This window comes from Siniperca chuatsi, linkage group LG3 (assembly GCF_020085105.1).
Source record: "Siniperca chuatsi isolate FFG_IHB_CAS linkage group LG3, ASM2008510v1, whole genome shotgun sequence".
Taxonomy (NCBI): Eukaryota; Metazoa; Chordata; class Actinopteri; order Centrarchiformes; family Sinipercidae; genus Siniperca; species Siniperca chuatsi.
Window position 1 is genome coordinate 29,915,321 of NC_058044.1, and position 22,065 is coordinate 29,937,385.

A 22,065-nucleotide genomic window follows, 5' to 3' on the forward strand; every position below is an offset into this window, starting at 1 on the left:
CTCAGTAATTAGCCAGCGCATGTGCTCATCAGAGACTCCACATGATTTCTGTACTGTGTCATTGCTGGGACTGATGTGCCTTTTCCCTTTATGAATGATGTATAGTATCTTTCTTTAACATTACATTTAGCGTCTTTCATATATCTTTACCAAAATGTGTCTGCCTATGTCTGATAGGGGTCAGCAGCTAGCCAGGTGCTAGCAAGCCAACCACCAAGCCCACACAGCAGGATCTCTGGCTGTTTTCTATTTTCTATACATTTGATCCAATCTTAGTTTCTACAAAAACAACTTGCAGAAGGCTTTCCGCTAAACCTGCTGCTGCAAATGGAGGTCTAAGGCGTTTTAAAAAACACTGCAGGTCACCTGTGTTATTGGAGTTGTTCCTTTCTTTAGCATTTTGGAAATGCCTGATTGATCATCAACCTTGTCGCTGTCATGAGACAGGTTGATGGCAGCAAAGTGCTGTTTGCCAGGGATGGTTTACCTGATTTCAACCATGCAGTTAGTGTGACGATAATTAGCTGCTAACATTTGACTAAAGTTTAAGACAGTATATTATAGCATAGGTGCAAATATAAGAGCTTTGTGCATTGTTTCATTTCAGTAGAAGAAATTTAAATGGTAAATGGACTGTACTTTTATAGCGCCTTTCTAGTCTTTCTGACTACTCAAAGCGCTTCATTTAAAGTATTTTCAAAACTCAGCCCTAGCTTCCATGGAATTCTTTAGGACAATACTGCACTGCAGGATTTACGTTCAGTGTCAACGTTTAATACCAATGCAGCCAAAGTTAAAGTTGATGGATGGGTGTGCAAATGCATTCTTGTTCGACACTTAAGACCAGCACTTACGAGTTCTAGCTTTTTTTTAAAGGCGTAGTTCAACATTATTTGCTTTCTTTCTAAAAGTTAGATGAGAAGACTGGACTGGTAGACTGCTGGAGGCAGGATGTGGTTAAAGACTGGAAGCAGGAGAAACAGCTCGCCTGGGTCTGTCCAAAGTTAAAAAATGCCTACCAACACCCCCCCCATTTCTCGATGAACAGCACTTCTGTGCAACGTCTCTACCAATAGTGCAAGTTGCCAGCCTTGATGGTACCACACCTGGCAACCTCACTGTGACAATGTGGCGCCTGGCTGTTGTTCTCCAATAAATAGTTACAGCACAAAAACATTTGATTTCACATGTTAATTACTGAGGTTTAGAGGTGCTTGTTGGCATGTTCTTTTAGACAGTTTTCCCTTACTTCCAATCTTAATGCTAATCTAGGCTAATTGCCTCCCGGCTTTAGCTCTGTATCGATCTTCTTCACTTATTTGCAAAAAGAACAAGTAAGTGTATTTCCCCAAAATGTGGAACTATTTTCTGTAACTTAAAGGTACAGTGTGTAGGATTTAGTTGCATCTAGCGGTGAAATTGCAGATTGCAACCCACTGAATACCGCTCGCATCATCCTCTCCTTCCAAGCGTGTAGGAGAAACTATGGTGGCCGCCAAAGTTGCGAAAGGTCCTATCTAGAGCCAGTGTTTGGTTTGTCCCATCTGGGCTACTGTAGAAACATGGCGTGCAACATGGCGGCCTCAGTGGAAGGGGACCCGCTCTGTAGATATAAATGGCTTATTCTAAGGTAATGAAAACACAACAGTTTGTCTGTTTAGGTGTTTTATTTATACCCATACTTACTGTATATATATTATATTCCATTTCTGCCAATAGCTCCTTCTAAATGTTACACTGGACCTTTTACACTAAATCCACTTTTTTAAATTTGTAAATTGCATGTATAGTCACTTTCTGACACTATCAATTGATCCTGGTCCCTTTGTAAAGCATTCATTACAACAGTTGTTTTCCTTTTACCAGTAATTTTGTCCTCTAGACTCCCAAAAATCTGTGAAAACTCTATGACGTACGTAGTGGGACACTTCGCCCCCGAACTACGAGGCATCGACACATTCACGTTGAAGTCACTGTCACTGCTTTCAGTTCCGGCCAGCAAGAAAGATGCTTCAGGCTGAGCGAGTGAAACATGTATAAATGAATGTTGTACAGTATGAATTCTAGGTGAACGTCAAATGTTACATCTAGGCATTAGAACTTCTGAAGAAAGTTGCATTTGTGAAGATATAGTATTATACGTGTTCAAGCTAAAGGTGGGTGTGAAGTTGCTGTCCCTTACCTTAACCATCTTTGAATTGCCTAACCTTAACCATCCCTTAACCGTACTGCAGCTGTCATGCGCTAATGTAAGAATAATCAAGTTTTAAAAATGGCATTAAATGTTAACGAACTTCATCAGGAAATCATGAAAATACAATGTTTTAAATTGCCCCAAACTACACGCCATCTTGGACAGTGTCTCCCACCCGCTCCATGACGTGCTGGCTAAACAAAGGAGCACCTTCAGCGGAAGACTCATCCCACCAAAGAGCACCACAGAGCGCCACAGGAAGTCATTCCTGCCTGTGGCCATCAAACTATTTAACTCCTCCCTCTAAGGATTAGTCTGTTTGACCCTAGGTCACTAAACTGGACATTGAGCATTACATCTCCGCCATAATTAATAATAATTGTGCAATATTCTGTTTACTCCTCAAGTGCAATATTAGTTTTCCCTTGTTAGTTTTTCTTATTTATTGTTACGGATATACCTCAATTACTCTCGACAGTACATGCACCTCCGCTTTTACTATTATTTATTACATAATTAGTGACATTGTATTTATACTGTACTTCACCATCTACCAGTAAACCCACTTGGTACTCGACACTTAGTTTATCTTATACTTATACCAACATGTTACTTAATTTATTTATTTCTGACCTGTTTATAGTGTATAATATCGTTTTCTCCTGTGTGCACTGACGTAAAGGCGAGCTACTGTAACAAAGAGTTTCCCTACGGGGATCAATAAAGTATTTCTGATTCTGATTCTGATTCTGATCAATCTTCTGTTTGGTGAGTGGGTTGCACTTTTGTTATAATCAGCTTTTGACCACATCTGTTGAATCGCCTCATGCACTGAGTCATGGAGTGATGTGATTTTTCATCAATTTAGTTGTTCTTACTGCATAAATGTTCTGTTCCTGATGACATCACTGATACAGGCAATTTAAACACTTTAACAACAAAACACACCAGGATGTGAAGCGTGGGTCATCTCTTTGTTACCAAACAAGCAAACAAGCTTCTCAGGTCAGACATGCATCACGCCAACTCAGTAAATGAAATCACTGCTGGCATCGAAAAGGTTAAACATCAGAGAGAAGGAGAGAGAAAACAGAGTGGCCTAACCCCAACTGAAATGCTTTCTTCTTTTGTTTCACATAAGCATGGACCCAACCTCCTTCCCTGTTTCTCTCTCTCTCTCTTTCTCTCTAGTCCACTCATATGTTTCTATTTAAGGCCAGCAGTGCTGACTACCATGATTGGTGTGTTCACCCCCCCTCCCGACTCGCCGTCCAACGGCTGGCTCCTAAAGGCAGTGGAGGGGAGGCCTTTCCTCTCAACCGCACTGTTGATTTTCCACAGGGAAACCACTCTTCACTCACCATTCTTCCACTCGTTCTCTCCCCGGTCTTCCCCTCAAACCATTAGCAGCTCCTCTATTTCTCCTTTTTCTTTTGACTTCTCTATTTCTTTCTTTTTGGTTCTTAAAGTTTGGGTTAAGGTCATGGATCCACTTTAGTTGCGAGATGCAGCCCCTACAAACATTTCCATCCCGTTCCCTCCTTTTGTTTTGATTCCTTCCGATGCTCCTCAGTCCTTCGCTGTGGGCCGGGGGTCGACTCAGCTATATGGCCAGACGTTTGGGACTATGCAGCCAAGTCGTGAGCTTGCGTTCTGATTGGTCAGGGCGGCAGGGAGCGGGGGTTGGCCGATGGCGGCGTACCGGGTGCACAGCGGCATCAGTGTAGTTGGTTGCAGTGGGCGTTCGCGAGGTGCCACGGCGGGCAGGTGGCTGACAGCCTGTTTCTTCCCCTCAGGGATTGACAGCTCGGAGCCCATGGTGCTGGAGCAGTACGTGGCCGTGGCCAACTACGAGAGGCAGGAGAACTCGGAGATCAGCCTAAAGGCCGGCGAGACGGTGGACGTGATTGAGAAGAGCGAAAGTGGTGAGTGGATTCTTCTTTTGTTTATGTGCCAAGCATGTCTTTGTTGAACTCTCTCTCTTTGTTGACAACCATCCACATGCTTAGATCATAACAGAACATTAGCATTAACATACGTTATATGAAAAGTAGCATAAAAATGGGGCTTTGTTATAAAGGACATGTTCTTAGAACTGCCTGATTTGGTTTGTTTCTTCCTGTTTGTATCTCCCTCTCTCCGAGTACACATTAGTAGCATAAACATACTCACATACACAGAGAAGCATGCTCACTCAGTACCTCTCTGTCTCCCTTCTCTCTCCCTTGTCTTGATTTTACTCCCTCCTTTTCTAACGCCTTTGTCCGCAAGAGTCCCCCACTCCTGCCTCCCTCCCGCTCCTCTGCTCTCCCTCAGTCTCTCCCCTCTTCTCCCAATCTCCTGATCTCCTAGCTGGGGCTTGGCATCACCTGGAGGTGCTGTTTGGCTGGCAGCAGTCTGTGTTTGTGTGTGCGCGTGTGTGTTGGGGGAGGTAATTGTTTCACTTAGTAAAAGTGAGAATTGAGATGTTTGATTGGTTACTTTGTGTTTTGGAGCCAGGTTGCAGAAGGGGTCAACATTTGTGAGGATAAAGTATTATCCAGTGTGTACACAATGAACTACAGTGACAATATTTGACTGACAATGCTGAGCTACTGAACACTGACAGTATTTGCATCACCAAGAGATGCAACACTTCATGTTTCACCTTGCCTGCCCCCTGTGGAAATTCTGAGCTGGATCTCATTTTCCATGCAAGCAGCCACTGACAGCCAGCAGCTTGGTGCATTTGGTGCATTTCCAATTTGTCCACTGTCAGCATAAATGAGGTAATTGTTAAATTAAGTTTTGACAGAGTAAAGAAGTTGCATGAGAAATTATTTCTTTTGTACTGTGGCTTTCGGTCAAACTTATACTCAAGGAAGTCGATGTCTTCTCAAGATTGGCTTCAAGGACGTGGATGTCTTAATTTCCGGCTCTCCATTGAGCTTTGTTTTTGAGGTTTTGAAATGTCAAGTGTTCCTGTTAACTCTTTACTTCTCAAGCAACTTTCATTACCAGAAACTCTTTGGAGTTTGGTACATGCATCATTGAATGTTTTGTTAATACTAATATTCATAAGTGTGCCTTAGCCATTTTCTTTGGCGATCCCATTTCTGAATATCTGGCTCGACAGCATCTGCTCACCCGTCCCATTTGAAAGCTCCATTCTGAATGTTAACATTTAACATTGACTGAAGCACTTACAGCAATATGAGCAACTCCTGAATTCTGAGGAACTTTTGCCCAAGAGCTGGATATGTATGCTGTCGTCATTTACTGGGCCAAAGAAGTAGAGGAACAGCCATGCTGATGATGATGACATCACTCGGAGGCTATGCCAAGACAAACACATCTGAGAGCTTGTATAGTATCCCACAAACCCCTTCCCCCTTTCAAGGTTTTACTGCAACCTCCTGGTCTACACGTTCTTATTTCCTTTGACGTTTTCAGTGCAAAGACACTGACAGTCCGGCCGTTAATTAGAGCTTATTTTCTCTAACATCCTAGTCAGTATGTGTCAGAGTAGTACACTGATGTTTTTTAATCCTCTCCAAGTAAGGCTGAAATCCATATTTTACCTGCTTCTTTCTTCAAATGCTGATCCCCCCCCCCTCCACATATTGAGCACAGATGGTATAATGCATTAATATGCTGTTCCTCATTCCAACACAGAATATTTCAACCAGTTTTTAAGTGTCTGCAGGCTTGACCTGATATAATTATTGGTTCAACTCTAGAGTTGAATGTTGTTGTTCTGCCCCTGTGAGAAGTTATTGCCCTTGCAAATCTAGACCCAGCTGTTTCACTGTACTGTGTCAAGTGTCACTATTGTCATAGTGAAAACTGGTTAAATCATAAGCTGTGTGGGAAATGGGGGGTTAGTGTGTATTTGGATGAGTTCGCGTGGTTATGCCTCTGTGTGTGTGAATTCTGTGTATACATATCCTTGCACAAGTATCTTGCAATTTAGGAACTGCTATCTAGTAAAGTAAGATTTATGAATCACCAAGGGGCTTGGACAGGCCGGAATTGTCCCCGAGAGAGGAGTAGAGGCCTCGTCTGGGCCACTGTCCTGGTTTTCTCCCTCTGGTTCCTCGTCAGAACCATAGAGCGTCTGGAGAGAGGAATGTCCCAGCTGGAGAAAATAAATCTGCATATGTGACCAGTTAATTTATATTGTGTTGGACTAAGGGGAGGCAGTAATGTGAAGGAGATCGAGAGCAAAGGTCAGTGTGGTTTAAAAGCCACAGACCTGTGTCAGATAGTACTTGATGAGAATCCCTCTTGGAATACAAGATGGGACACATGGAGCAATACAATTAGTACTAGAAGGTTAAGATGCCAAGTTTTTAAAGGTATGTTTATTTTCTGTGATTTTTCCTGATGAAATCTTATATGCTAACGTTAGCATACTAACGTGCTCACACCGACAATGCTAACGTGCTGGTGCTAAGCAGGTATAATGTTTACCATGTTCACCATCTTAGTGTAGTGTGTAAGCATGCTCAAATGCTCAAACAAATATTTGATGTTGTGTAGAACACATGACCTCATGAGCAGTAATCCTACAGATGTTTTCTTCCTCACTTTCTGAAATCTTCTCAGAGAATTAATTGTAATTTTAAGTGACTAGCGTTCCACTCGTGGCCACAGTGACAGAGGGGGGGAAATACCCTTTTTTTCCTTGTTTTATTAGCCGAGACTAATGGATCTGCCAGGAGGACCTTGACACTAAACTGCAAACAGGATCCTTTGGGTTAGTGTACCGCCCAAGCCACAACACCAGGCGGAGAAGCCATTGGCCCAAATATCTTGGCCGTCCTTGCTGCCAAGTTTCAGGGGCATTTTGTCACAGTTGATTTAAAGATATTAGACAGATTTGCTTACCTCTATCTGGACTTGTCTCTACACCTCACATAGAGTATGACTTCCTGTTGTGTTGCCAGATAGTACTAAGCCTCGATTTTGGAAAATGATAACAACTATGTTTTTGTGGACTTCCATCATACATTTCTATGGTCTACATGGAAACATTAAAGACATCTCTTGAATGTGGTATTGCTTGTCAGTATGTACAATGCTGTTTGAGGGAGAATCAATGCCAGGAGTTTTGGCAACATTTTTCCACCACACCTTCCCCAGTGCCCAGGAGATCTAGTGAGGCTGGTAGCACTCAGTCTAACCCAACGCCTTTGCAAGGGTTTATCCTCACTGCATTGCTTGGTCTGGCTCGAGACTGTTCCTTGTGCAGATCAGTTTCATAAAAAAAAGCCTGGAGCTAAAATTTAGAATCAGAACCTCACATTACATCAGGTCATTTGCACTACAAGCTCCAGTTAGCTTAGGGTAAGCCTTACCTTAAGGCTACGGAATAATTACAGCATTTCTGTACTATAGTGGCTGGAAAATGTCAAGAAATTCCTGAATTAAAGCCTTGTCGAGGTCAGTTTTTCTACTATTACCAATATATTGGACTGCCTGTCCCTTAAGGCTCTACCCCTTGTGTTAAGAAATCGTAGTCCGAAAGCTTAGACAGAATCTGATGTTTGAGGCAAAGGAGTTCATTATTATGGCCCTGAACATGATCATTCATTAACAGTGCCCATCATAAGTTTAAAAACCCAAACAAGAAGCCAACATATTCAATTTACAATTATATAAAATGGAAAAAAGCCACCACTAATCCATTAATCAACTGTTTCAGAACTACACCAATAGCCCCATTGAGAATACAACAAAGATACAATAAATATATCCAATAATGTTGCCTAAAGATATGAGTGACATCTTTGGTTTATGCAGCCATTGTAAAATAAAGCTAAAACATTGTTTTTAAACTCCAGAATGGATTATATTTTAAATATGAAGTGGACTGTGAAGGACCATATAAATTATCAAAGTTCCAAAATGTAAAATGAATTGCATTTCCCTTTTAAAGCCTTCTCTGTAGGGAGCTGTAAAAGGTTTTGCATACAAGCTAGCTTGACATATCCTCTGCCGTATGCTGTCAAATGTAGTCTATGTCTTTAATCAAGGTGTACTAAGGGCTATCTTAAAGGATGTTCTGGAACAGAGAAAGCTGTTTTGGACTGAGTTCACATGGGAGGCTGGAGGCAAGCATTAGTATTGCCTCCAGGCTATAAAACAGACAGCCAACATCAATCAGGGTGGTACTTCTTGAGCCAAGAGATGGCCTAGTATCATTCTCACAACATGCTAGCTTAGCCGTGTTAGCTAGCTTCACCCTCAGGCAGTAAAAAAACGTGCTGAACTGCTTCAGTCACTTCATTCTTAGAGTTGAGCTCAGACAATCTGGGGATAGCAGAGGCTCAGAGGATACTACTTTAAGCTGACCAGGGAGCTACCTTCAGGAGCTCAGGTTAAAAACAGCGTGTCTCAATAAGCATAGCAAAGAGATGTGTACAGATACTGGCAGAAAGGCTGCTGTATGCTCTGCATTTCAGTGTTAGCACAAAGGGGTGTGTCTTGTTTTAGCTAGAGGTTGGTAGCACATGCTTGCACACACACATACACCATATGGAGGAGCAATGCCGATAGCTTGACCCCACTGAGCGTGATGTTTAGTCAACACTGGTTACTGAAAGCCCCACCGCCGGCTATCCCCTTTCACTTGTAACAAATCTGGCTCAGTAACAAGACCGCTGCGGGGGGGACACACACGATTTACCCATTTCATTTAGCATTTTTAACACTGGCCTGACACTCCAGGCCAATCAGCTGGCCTGTTTTCAGAGCAGCAAAAAGTTTCAGTTTATTCCATAGAGTAGTGGAGTGGGTGGAGGCGCAGTTTCAGGAAGTATATGCCCCATTGTAAATTGACATTTAAAAGGTATCTTGATAACCTTAACGTTTCTCAACACAGGAGGAAACATGGGGGTATGGGATTATTGAGATTTGGATAACTTGACCATACTATAGTTAAGGGTGCTCTATTATTTATATTATATTATTTCTATGATTCACTGTTTATTAATTTTGTTGGGCAATCGAGCAACTCAACAAATTAAGAAATGCACATTGCACCGGAATACCCGATCACCTAATCACCACCCCAACGCCTGCATGGAACATAAAGAAAAAGCACAGGTTACAAAGAAGTGTATCTTTCATACACATTGATGAATCGAAGGTTTGTTCAGGAAGAAAATTGGTTATTTGTGTAAGTGGTGGCACTTTCATCCAAAGCCCTTTACAATTCTCACACATACAAACACACATATAGAAGCTAGCTACCATACAAGGTGCTGGCCTGACCATCGGGAGCAACTTCAGGTTCAGTGTTTTGCCTATGTGGAAAGGAGGAGCTGGGGTTTGAACTGCCAACCCCGTGATCAGTGGATGACCCGCTCTACCTCCTGAGCCACAGCTGCCCTCGAGTAGTAAGTCTTTTACAGCCATCTTCCCTTGAACCAGTAGTGGTAGAAGTACCTGCATTTATTGTGGCAACTAAACAGTTTAGCCAGTGTTTTAGTATCAAAGTTTGTCCAGACATCCAGTCTTTTCCCACCAATTATGAATGGCAAATGGGTGTTAAATAGTATGGTAACCACAAGCCTCAGGAACTGTTGCAATGGAGAAGAAGTCAATCAGAGGTGCAAATCTGGGCTTTAGCCCTTTCAGCAAAATCCAGTTCCAAGTGAATTTATCTTAACTGCTGAATGTATTATCAGAGTTCTACACACAGTATAGTATTTAGCTTTATCTCACCATTAGCAGCACAGGAAACAGTTTTAAGTTTTAAGCTCAGTAAAAAGATGTTTCTTACACAAATGCTCAATGGGAGATGAAGTTGACTTGACTTGTCTCCTTACTTTTTAACGTACACAGACTTGGACATTTGACTTTTTGTCAAAGCACCCAGAATTTTCTAACACAGTTGCTCATCTTTCACACTGATTATTCAACTAGACCTAATCCTTGAAAGTACTCCAACTGATACCTAACTTTGGCAATGTAGAGAATGGACATGACTTTTGCCTCGGGAAGCCTGAACGCTTGAAGTAACTTCTCCCATTTAACTACTTATAGACTTTGTATGGAGTATCAAAGTAAGTTTTTTTTAACACAGGCATTTGCATGGCTGTACTTTGCCACTGAGAAATGGGATATTTTAAAGCTTCACGGGGGGTTAAACAGAGTTTCAAATACATATATGTAATTGCTGGGGATTGTGTCTGGTTCTCAGTTGGAAATGTGGTTCAGTCACTTAACTAACATTTTATCATCTTTAGCATATCCACTGGATGGATCAAAAGGATATTTTTAAATAAAGATGGATGGATGAGGATCTAGGTCAAAAAAACTTTGTTGCAGTTTAATCCCATGAATAAAGCTGCTGCAGTTCATGTTAAAGATAATACTGTGGCTGATTTCACAGCTGGTTTTAGGCAGCAACAATTGTTGTGCTGCTATTTTAGGCATATTCTTTGAATCTCCCCTTCTGCTTACTCTGCAGAAATATAAGCAGGCAATTCAATATGTTGGTCTGAAAATAAGCATTCCAGCCCTTGCTGATCTCCAGGGGTCTGTTCCTAATTAGAAGCTAAGACAAGAAAATAAGAATGACAGTCACCTCGTTACCACAAATGTCACATTTCTAACAGACATCATTGTCTAAACTGTCTGATGACTGTTCTGACAATCCCAAAATGAGAAAAACCGAAAGTGTGAATACTATGGCTTTGAAGCCCCAGCCAAACATCTGCTGCCTCTCCCTCTTTCTTCTTACTTGTTTCTTTCTGTCTTTCCCCATACCACTCTTTCAATTTCCGTCTCCACCTCACTTGTTTGCTCTCTTGTCCCTTCTGTCTTTTTTTTATCCCCCTTACTTTTTGGATCCTGCATCACTTCTTGCATCTCCCGTTCCTCCAAACCTCTCCCACGGGGCCCAGGCCTGTGACGATGATAATCTTGCTCTGCTCACTGTGTTCACCGTGACCTCTGCTTTCCCTCTGCAGGAGAAAGTAAGCAATTATTGCCTTCCAAAACATGGTGTAGCTAGAAACTCCAATTAGAGCTCAATGCTGTAAGAAATGCCAATTACAGCCCCTCTACTGTCTTACATATCCATATTTTGTTTAGTGTGTGTGGGTGTATAAATGTGGGAGACAGCAGGTGTTGCTGCATAACCTTTCTGAATATTAGTCATTAGTTGTTGAGCGCCTCATAAATCCTCCAGAGTATTTGGGTCTGTTATGTCAGACAAACTAGCAAGAGCGTCAATTTAGAAAAAAAAACTACAGCACGATTATTGGACCCGTTGTATTTTAGTGTTTGCTTTAGGTAAAGAGTAGGTCAGGTTCCACTTCACCAAGCACCTGGTCAATAAAAAGACCTGACATCCAACAGGAAATGAGCACTCATGTTCTCATCCTATCGAATTCCATGCATTACAGCTCAGGTTCAAGTCGAGGGGACTCGCAGAGCTCTGGGATTGCTTTGCTCATCGGTGTGACACACTCAACCAAGTATTCTCAAGTGTGCAGTCAATGCACACTTAGAAGGAATAGAAGTACTAAGCAAATCAAAATATAATACGCTACAATACAGGTAAGATAAATTAAGTACAAAGTGGATATAAGTATAAAAGCTAAAATAGGTGTAAGTACCACGTGGATTTAGTGGTTGATAAGTATGTACGGTATAATACAATGTAATAATATAAGTAATAAGTAATAGTGCAATAATGAGTACTGTCAAGTTAAGTGTAGCTTATTAAGATGATGATGAAGAAGATGATGAGACGGTCAATATTGCACAGCAGTAATAGAAGTATGAATAAATATCAAGAAATGGGGAATTTTAAACTGAAAACAGAGTAAAGTAGGGCAATGTGCCTGTCAGATGAAGAGAAACTGTGTGCGAAATAGTGCATTTGTCCTGAGGGTGGTGCTAGACGATAACTACATAACTAATATCAACTTAGCGATCGCTGAGAACTAGGGTTACAAAAATAACCTCATGTTAACCATGGGGAAGATCACAACAATAAAACCTCAATGAAAACACATCAGTAACGTCACATGTACAAAAGTTAAACAGTCCTTTGCTTAGCTATATACACTGTTACTCTATGCTATGCCCAGTTGCTATGTTACCCGTCCGTGGTAGGGAAAGAGAGTTGGCTTTGGTGCTGCTGTTAGCTGGCAGTCAGTCTGTTGTAGATGAGCCAAGCTGAGAAGAATTGTGGTTCCGCTGTGGAAGCATCTGTTACTGTGTAGTGTCCGCTTGTAGAGATCGGAGGAAGCAGGTCGCTCTGCCTGTGGTTTTCCTTACAGAGTTAACAGCTCGGCGTTAACTTGCTTCGTGCTTCTTAAGGTTAGCTAGCAGGCTTTGTGCTATAGCCGTTGGTGCTAAACTTTATTGCAGAGATCTAACAGGCCTTCGCAGCGCTGCCGTAGATCAGGAGATTTCGGTTCTGCTGCGTGTTTCTGCTCTGAGCAGATTACACGCCGGTGGTAGCAGACAACCGTCTGCTGTGTGCTGGAGGCAAAGCCAAGAGGGAAGAGTTTAGTTGGGTGTCTGCTGGTGAGCAGGCCACACTGAGAGGGAGACAGCCACGGATGTCTGCCACAGTGAAGGATTCCAGGAGAAAGAGACGGAACAAATTATCGCTGACCTTTTTATTGACCTGGTGACATCCGCGTCACAGGTCAGACTGGCCAGTGCTGCGTTCAATGGCTCTCAGGATTGTGGGACAAAAGAGAATGTGGTCTCCTAACAAAAGTTCAGTTAACAATCACCCAAATGAATGAATTCATCTGTGGATAAGTAATTCGGCCCACCATGCCCTCACTGAATGTCACTGGTCAGTTTATGAATCATTCCACGCATATGCTGAGCCAAGTTATGCTTCACTTTAATTGACTCTGAGTAATTTTTCTCCATCTGGCTGCCAATCTTTGGCCCAGATCTCCTCCTACGGGACAGATTTTCTGTGAAAACTGTAATCTGACTACAGGCTTCTCACACATGAGGGTCAGCCCACTTCTCTCAGGGCCCAGGTTTGCCATGCTGCCAACTCGATATTATAGTGAGAGAGTGACTGCTTTTCTATCTATCTCATTCAGTCTCCTATACCCTATATCGGCATCTCCATTTTGTTTTTCTTACCCTTTGTCCCCAGTCTCTTCTACGCTCTATGAGAGTAAAGTGTATGTGTATATTTGAGGGGGTTCAGCACTGTTTCTGGTCCTCACTTATCTGCTTTTACTGTGCCCACTTTCTCCAGAGCTGGATTTATAGGGGATCTGGGTGCTGTCAAAACCTTGCCTTGCACTACCATGTGTGCACACCATGGAGTCTGAAGCTTGGCGTGTGTGAGTAAGATAGAGAGCCTGCTTGACTGTTTCTGGCCTTTAGGATGTTTTGTTTTGGTGTGCATATGTGAAGAATACAGAAAACCAAAAAATATCTTCCAGCATGGTGATGGCCAAGTGATATTGTTCATTTTTCTTCACAGATGCCTGTCAGTGCTTACAAATGAAAAAAAATTCCATGGTGATTATTTTATGCTGTGCACCACTTGCGCAACTGTCATACCATCTCTGTATAACATATTTTTCCACTGAAAACCTGTGTTTGTGTAGCAGAGCATGACTTAAGGGAATAGTTTGAGATTTTAGGAAATTTACTTTCTTGCCGAGAGTTAGATGAGAAGATTGATACCACTCGGATGTCTGTACGGTAAATATTTAGCTGGAGCCAGCAGCTGGTTAGCATAGCTTAGAATAAAGACAGGAAGCACGGGGAAACAGCTAGCCTGGCTCTAACAAAACCTGCCTACCATCACCTCAAAAGCACACTAATTAACACGTTATATCTTGTTTGTTTAAGCATAAAATAGTTTAACATGATATAATGTAGATACTGTATAACATGTTAATTAGTGAGCTTTAGAAGTGCTGGAATGGCTTTTGTTAAATTTGGACAGAGCCTAGGCTAGCTGTTTCCAGCTTGTTTCCAGTGTTTTTGCTAAGCTAAGCTAACCGGCTGGTGGCTCCAGCTACATATTAAGTTTACATTCATGATTTGTATTTCCCACATTTGGACTTCTGCAATCCTCATAATTATGGCATCAATCAAAAATTGCTACAATGTCTTCATTTTGGGCAGTGCTGCAGCTGTGATTTTAACCAGCACGAATGGATGAAATCACATCATTGCTGATTTTGGATTTATGCGTGGTGGAGTATGATTATGCCCGTCTCCAAATGATCACACCTTTTAACTTCCGCCACTCAAGGATTCTTCTAAAAACATGCACTTATATCACCTTCAGTAACTTGAGATCTAACTGAAGGTAAGATGAAATATGCAGCAGGTTAGGATCTCACACTTGCCACTGTTGATGGCAAACAGTCACCTCAATTCTATCAGCACAGGAGATTTATTATTCTATTTTTCCACTGCATGCCAGGTGTGCTGAAGAGAGGAAGAACTGCATTTGTCTCTGTGCAGAACTACTGCTCACCTCCGTACAGGTGGCTCCAATTCCTCTTGAGCTTTTTAAGTAGTTGCAATGAATCAGCCTATGAAAGCCCTAATGTGTTTCATATGGAGCAAGTTATTCTTACTGCTAGGTGGACCTTTCGCACTGCAGCAAAACAGAAACTAAATTAACCTTCAGGAATCAAAAGACAAACTCTCCACTGAAGCACCCAAGGCTGCTTGAACAGTTCACATACAAATGAAAATCATAGTTAAATTCATAAATTAAAGCCTCTGTCTGGTCACAGCCCACTTCTCTAACCTTTACCCAGCAGAGGACCTCCCGCAACAGGAAAGTCCTCTAGATGCCCAAGTTTGACAGCCCCTCCTGAGTTTGCAAGTCCTCGACATGACCCGCTGTGTGGAAATTCAAGGCAGACAGTATTTCAACATGATTTTGTGTGTGAGCTTGTGTGTGTTTTTATGCTACACATAGGCACATGTCAGGGTGGCTCAGGCCTCACTTTCTTATATGAGTTCAGAAGTGAAAAAAAGTAGCAAGTGGTGTGAGAAAGATTACCACACATCAACCATTGCACTAAAATAACATTTGAATATTTGTATTGTGGAAATGATTAGTCGTTTAATTGATTAATTGATCATCATAAAATGAATCAGCAATAATTTTGATGATCAATTGTACAATTAAGTCATTTATCTAGCAAAATATACAAAACCTTATTGAATGCAAAGATTGACTTTTTTCTGTGTTATATGTTTGTTTCTGTTGAGTTTTTCAAATGTGCCATATAGTTCCATTATATTCCAAAAAGGCAGACATCTCTACGGCCGATATCTCCAAAGCTGGGCAACTCACACCAAAACAATCTAGATAGATAAAGAAGAAAAATATGTACTTTTGATTTTGGGGTGAACTGTCCCTTTAAATGATTACCCATGTAGCTATAAGTAGTAATTTATAGCATAACCGTGCAGTTATCTGAAAATAATGCACATTCTCTGTTCCAACCAAATCTCAGTTTCTCTGGGGCCATGTTATATAGTTGCTTATACTGTGGCTGCTTTATACAGTAGAAACACACATTCCCTTTGTTACAGACATATTTTCCACATCATTCATAATACGTGTTAATGTGATTGGTGCCTTTGGCGGGTAATAAAAAAGGGCGTGATGGGTTGATTCATCCAGGCTTCTCCTACCACATTAGAGAGCTGAGCCATATGGCTGTAAATACATTGGAGCAGTGATGACCTGATTGTTGGGCTCATTTGGAAAAAGTTTGTTTCAATTTTCGTTCTACTTTTCTATCTCCACCCATTTGCCGATTTAAATCCATGGGATGCTGGTTAAATTTACAGTGGTTGTAGTAAACATATAGCACATAACAGCTACTATTAGAGGTGCCCACAAGCAAGGCATTGAACCACTCACTTTGGTGGAGCTGCAGTACCCTCCTAAAGATATTGCTCCACACTGTTGGACAGAAATATGTCTTTTATCAACTTTCCACGATAAAAAGTAAAATGCTGTGATAAATAATCTCACTCTTGCCTCAGACAGAGTCAGCTGTCATGCCAGCTTGTACTGTATATATTGGAATAATGTGTCATGCAATGGTTTTCTTGCCAGAAGCTGGAGCGACAACAAAAATGAAGTCACATCTGATTTTAAGACAAGTGACATGTTCAACTTATTCAGCACAATTGATATGATCCTAAATGTTACGAAAGCGATACTCGACACCTCACCGAACACACTCTTCGTTAAGGAATGACACATGCTAGTGTCAAAATGTGATTGATGTAAATGACTTGCCTCTCGGTTCTTTTGGTTTTGGTTGCTGCCCAAAATGACATTTGTTTATGTAATTGTGTCAAGTCAGCTCAGTGAATCCTGTAACAGAATAGCATACATGTGACCACAAACTTCTCATTAGTCAGTAGTAGTCAAAGTATCATCTCTCCTCTACAACTTTGGTCAGGGTATGGATGAAGTACTGTAAGTACGGTTTAATTCAAATGCAGTGCAACAGTGTGATGTTATACTAGGATATTTAATTCATTCGTGAGTGGAAACCCTTCCAGCGTCATGAGACTCCCTAAAGACACAAGATTAGTCAGTCAGTGGACGAAGGATAGTCTGGGAAAATGTAGACAGCCCAGCAAGAGTTCTCTGGCTGTTTTACAAAACAATGTGTCATTAATCAACAATATTGCAAAGAATGTAATACAGTATCTCAGCGACATTCCTGATCCCCAGAGGATGAATCCTTATGACTTTGGTGATCCCCCAGACTTTTCATTCAGCACCACCAGCGCATCAAAGGTATGACTTCTCCAGTGAAATATCATTTGGACCAGACATTCGTGGGTCCCAGACATTTTATCCTAATGACCCCTGATTTTTCTTCAAGTGCCACCATTAGGTTGACATTTTTGGTTCGTCTCCACAACTATTGGAATGACTACCGTGGAATTTGGTACAGACATTCATGTTCCCCTCAGGATGAATTGTACATATTTTGGTCAGCCCAAAGTTAATTTATGTTCTGACATCATCAGAGAACATTTTCACTTTGTGCAGTACTTTGGTTTATGACTAAATTCCTGCAAAAGTAATGACATTCCCATGCGTTACATTAACGCACATTTTTGCAAATCTCATTATTGTGGCACATTGCACATATTCTTCATATTGTGAACAACTGCACATTCTTTAGTCAATGTTTTGCACACCCTCTTCATGTTAAACACTGTACAGCTCTTTTAATTTTAAAACAGATATATTTTACATATTTTTTTATTGTAAATTTCTGATTTATATCCATGATTTTAGTCTTTTGCAGTACTTGTTTTTTCTTCTCTTTTACCATGTTCATGCTCCAAAATACCAAGGCAAATTCCTTATAAGTGAAAACCTACTGACAATAAACCGATTTCTGATTGTGACTCTGATTTCTGATCAGCCTTAGCTTTACTTTGTGTTTAGTGCTATTTAGCAAATGTTAACACACCAAACTAAGATTGTGAACATGATAAACATTATACCTGCTAAACATTAGCATGTTAACATTATTATTATTGGAGCCACTTAGCTTGGGGATGTTAGGGTGGTCTGGCCAAAACTGCAGCAGTGTAACATGTGTCATAATGAGTAATGAGTAAAAGTGAAGCCACTTCTTAAAATCAACAGATTCATCTTCAACTGTTGCAACAATTGTTTTTTATATCTGTGCTGATCTGTGTTTTGCTTCAAGCTCTAACACTTTCTTCTCTCCAGTATCTGTCTTCTCTTTCAATGTCTGGTTTAGTAATGATGAAAGCTTTCCAAGTCGGTGAAACTTCTATGCGCCATGACTCCGCCTCAGACCTCTCTGTCACGCTACAGACAAGCCCAACATATTAGATGTACAGTTTTACCACCCATACACAGGCTGAATCTGCTATAGTGCAAATGCTGGCTCATCCACAGTCCCAGTACTTTGTGCTATTTGAGAGATGAGCAACAATGATATGAAATTTCCATTGTTTTGTGTAAATCACCATGTGGGCATGATGCCACCCTTCAAGCTTTAATGATTGTTAGCAGTACTAATATGTTCATCTCTCTGTCTTTTTCCATCTCTCTTTCCTCTATCTTTCTCTCTAGGTTGGTGGTTTGTCAGCACAGCAGAAGAGCAGGGCTGGGTGCCGGCCACATACCTGGACTCCCAGAATGTAACCAGAGATGATTTGGATCTCGGCACTTCCAGGACTGGAGAAGGTTAGCGCAGACACACACACAAACACAACATTATTAGATTCATAAAACACAGAAAGACATAAACATAATTCTGGCCTACTCGTTATTTGAGAAACATCTGCGTGGAACAGGCCATGATTTCTCAATAATGGTTTATGGTGGGCGGTTTTTCTAGACTAAAGACTAAAAGCAGCATACAGAAGTCAGCGCTAAACATGCATGCACATACACATACTCACAAACACACTTCCAGTCACACATTAGGAACCTTGAAGACCACAGTCACAGCTCCATGGTGAAATGGTACCAGACCGCAGCCAAAGGGTTTGCAATATTTTGGCACCACTGAAAATTCCTTTCACCTCCCCCGGGAGGCTGCAACTCTTGCAGGAGCCTTGTTTTGTTGTGACCCTTTCCTCCCTAATGTTTAGTCTGACTGCTGGGATGGAGCATTTCATCACCGTGTTATAAGCCCCTTTCTGCTGTTAGACCAAGGGAAACTAATAGAGATAAATAAAGTGCAAACACACAAGCATGCTCACATGCATGCTCAGAAATCCATACAATTCGCACAGACACACAGTTTATCTGCACTAGCGTGTGGTAATGAAATAGCAATGGTGCAATAGTTTATTAAGTACTAAAAAAGGAGCAGATAAATAAGGGTTGGGGGAAAATAACTAATCATAAAACAATTTTTTTTAAATTTGAATTGCATTTAGTCAAACTGACATCAAGAGCTGGGCATATTTCACCTCATGCACACAAGTCTGTGGACTTTGCATGGGGATGCATGAGTAGTCCTGAAAATAGGAATGTCCCATTGGAAAAGAGTATATATATATATATATATATAAGTGTTTATAAAGATATTAACCAACAAACCATCGTTACTGCCAATGAGGGACTCTAAGCGCTATAAAATGGCAGGAAGATGTCTGTGTGTGCGTTTTAAGAGAGTAGAATGCCATTGGATTATCTAACAAACGTTTTCTGTCTCATTAAGATACAAAAGCCCCCACGCTTCTTTGAACTGTGTACATTCTGCAAGACACACACAAAAAAAACACTCTGCCAGAAAGATGACAGTTCCTGCACAGCTGCCACAGTCACTGTTATTTGCTGTTCTCATTTGTTTCTTGATTTTTTTTTTTCTCTCACACACACACTCACAACACATACAAGGCAATTTTGCTCTGCTGAAATGTGGCATTTGAATTTTTTTCCCTGTTTTTGCCTGAAATATCACAACAAGCAACATACATGGGAACAGCTACATTGTGGAGTTCAAAAGAAGTGAGCTTACCAGACCTCTCCACATCTCTGCTTGAGGCTAGCAGCTTAAGGCTAAATTAGCTGGTACTGGCATAACACACCTGAATCTCCAAATTGTTGGTGGTCGAGTTGCATTGTGGGTAATGTAGGTGCCAGGTTTTGACAAGGAAGAAGACTCTGTGGAATACAAAAGACGATATCTCTGGTTGTGCTGCATTAATTTTGATACTTTTTTTAAACTGTCCATTGTGAGTCCGACAATGTTGTAAGATCGTAATGCTAAATCAGTGAAGTATTCTTTAAATTGCTGAGATCTGGGAGCACAGCAACATTGCTACAAAGAAGTCCATCGGGGCAAGAATCACAAGTAGTCAGACGGTTAAGGTAGATTATCCAAACCACTTTATTTAGAGGTGGAAATAAAGCGTAACCCAAATGTTGGTAATAATCCCTCAATGCTCTGGAAAACTGTGTGCGCACATCTACAGCAAGTATGGTAGCTCAAAGTTGTACCACATCATAACAATTAACTTGGTGAGTGCAATCGGCTTATTAGTGAGAGGAAACATGGCCAAATCTACCAAAATAAGACCCAAGATATAATATCAAATCAAATCAAGTTTATTTATAAAGCACATTTAAAAACAACCAGAGTTGACCAAATACAATAAAATAACATAAATAAAATAAAATAACATAACATGGTAACCACCATAACAATACTGTCCCATACACAAATAAATAAGTAAAGGAACATTTTAAAACACTTTAGCTTTAAAAGTGTCTACAGAGGGGGAACACTTAATTAATAATGGTAAAGGTTTAGGGGGGGCTACTGTAAATGCACGATTGTCCTTACCCCGTAGCCTTGATTGAGGGACAGCCAGGAGCAGCTGGTCTGAGGATCTGAGAGACCTGGGGTTGGAAAGGGGGAGCTCAGAGATGTACTACCGTGTTCTGCACCAGCTGCAAGCGAGACAAGGATGACTGGCTAATTCCAAAATAAAGAGTGTTGCAATAATCTAGCTGAGAGGAAATTAAGGCATTTGTGACAATCTTCAGGAGGGAGAGGAATGGCTTGAGTTTGGCGATATTTCTTAGGTGGAAAAAGCAACTCTTCACAACCGTGTTCATTTGCTTGTCAAATTTTAAAGCTGGATCGAAAGTGACACCAAGATTTCTGGCATGGGGATGAAGATTAGGTGCCAGGGGTCCTAGGTGATTAGCTATACTCCCGATGGAGTTGGAGGGACCAAATAAGACCACTTTGGTCTTACTATTTGATTGAAGACAGTTTTTTGCCATCCAGTATTTCACATCTTGGAGGCAGTCAAGAAGAGACCTGTGTTGTTATTTTCATCAGGTCCCAGTGGGAGGTATAGCTGTGTGTTGTCTGCGTAGCAGTGGTAAGGGATATTGTTTTTATGGAAGATTGAGCCTAAAGGGAGCATGTATAAGGCGAATACTATGGGCCCTAAAATGGAGCCTTGAGGTACTCCACAGGTGATGGGAGCAGATGAGGAGAAGAGGTTTCCAATTTTGGCAGAAAAAGATCTGTCTGTTAGGTAAGAGGCGAACCTGGTGACATGAGTATGGCACATTTACCAGAGTCAAGAGACAGCAGTAGATTGTTGGAGACTTTAAGTAGAGCTGACTCTGCGCTGTGTCGTGCCCTGAAGCCTGACTGAAATTTCACCATGATATTGTTAGTTTCTGAAAAGGACAAGAGCTGAGTATAGACAATTTTTTCCATGACTTTAGATAAAAATTGCAACTTGGAAATAGGCTGGAAATGATTTAGCGCTGTTGCATCAAGGTTAGGCTTTTTAATAATGTGATGTACTACCACATGTTCAAAACAAGAAGGAACAGAACCATTAGCTAGACTATTGTTGGGGATGAGGAAAATTGTAGGACCTACAGTGTTGAACACTTCCTTCAGGCATGTAACAACAATGTCCAGGGGACAAGTTGTCGGCTTAGTATGTAAGACTATGTCTTTAATATGAGAAAGAGACACAACCTCAAACTTACTTAGGACAGTGGAGCAAGGGGAGAGTACGGAGGTTATCAATTTTACTTGTGAAAAAGTTTAGAAATTCATCACATGTGACTGTAGTTGGCACAGAGCAGGCAGTAGCAGCAGGGTTAAGGACTGTATTCATTGTGTCAAATAGTACTGTGGGAGAGTGGGAATTTCTGGAAATAATATCAAGCAGGTAATTGAGGTTTGGGAACAGTATAAGAGATCTCACATTTAGAAGAGCCAGATTACACAGGGTGGCAGGTGATAATAAACCAGAATTATCCTTTAGGCTTATGGGTTGGATCTGGCAGTTATGTTAAAGGAGACACTCTCTTATCGCATTTCTCACTGTCTTCTTTCTCTGTTAACAAATTT

At 41.2% G+C, this 22,065-nt stretch overlaps 1 protein-coding gene across 7 annotated transcripts in view; it reads left to right on the top strand.

Moving 5' to 3' along the window:
• The window catches only part of sh3pxd2aa (SH3 and PX domains 2Aa), a 107,535-nt gene that overhangs the window by 64,185 nt on the left and 21,285 nt on the right, over positions 1-22,065 (top strand). For all 7 annotated transcript variants that reach the window (XR_006377536.1, XM_044191246.1, XM_044191247.1 and 4 more), the window contains 2 exons: positions 3,991-4,119; positions 18,297-18,410. Coding sequence is in view for 6 of the 7 variants with exons in the window: in XM_044191246.1 (XP_044047181.1) it covers positions 3,991-4,119; positions 18,297-18,410 (243 nt within the window). In the remaining variant the exon portion in view is untranslated. The remainder of the gene's footprint in view (positions 1-3,990; positions 4,120-18,296; positions 18,411-22,065) is intronic.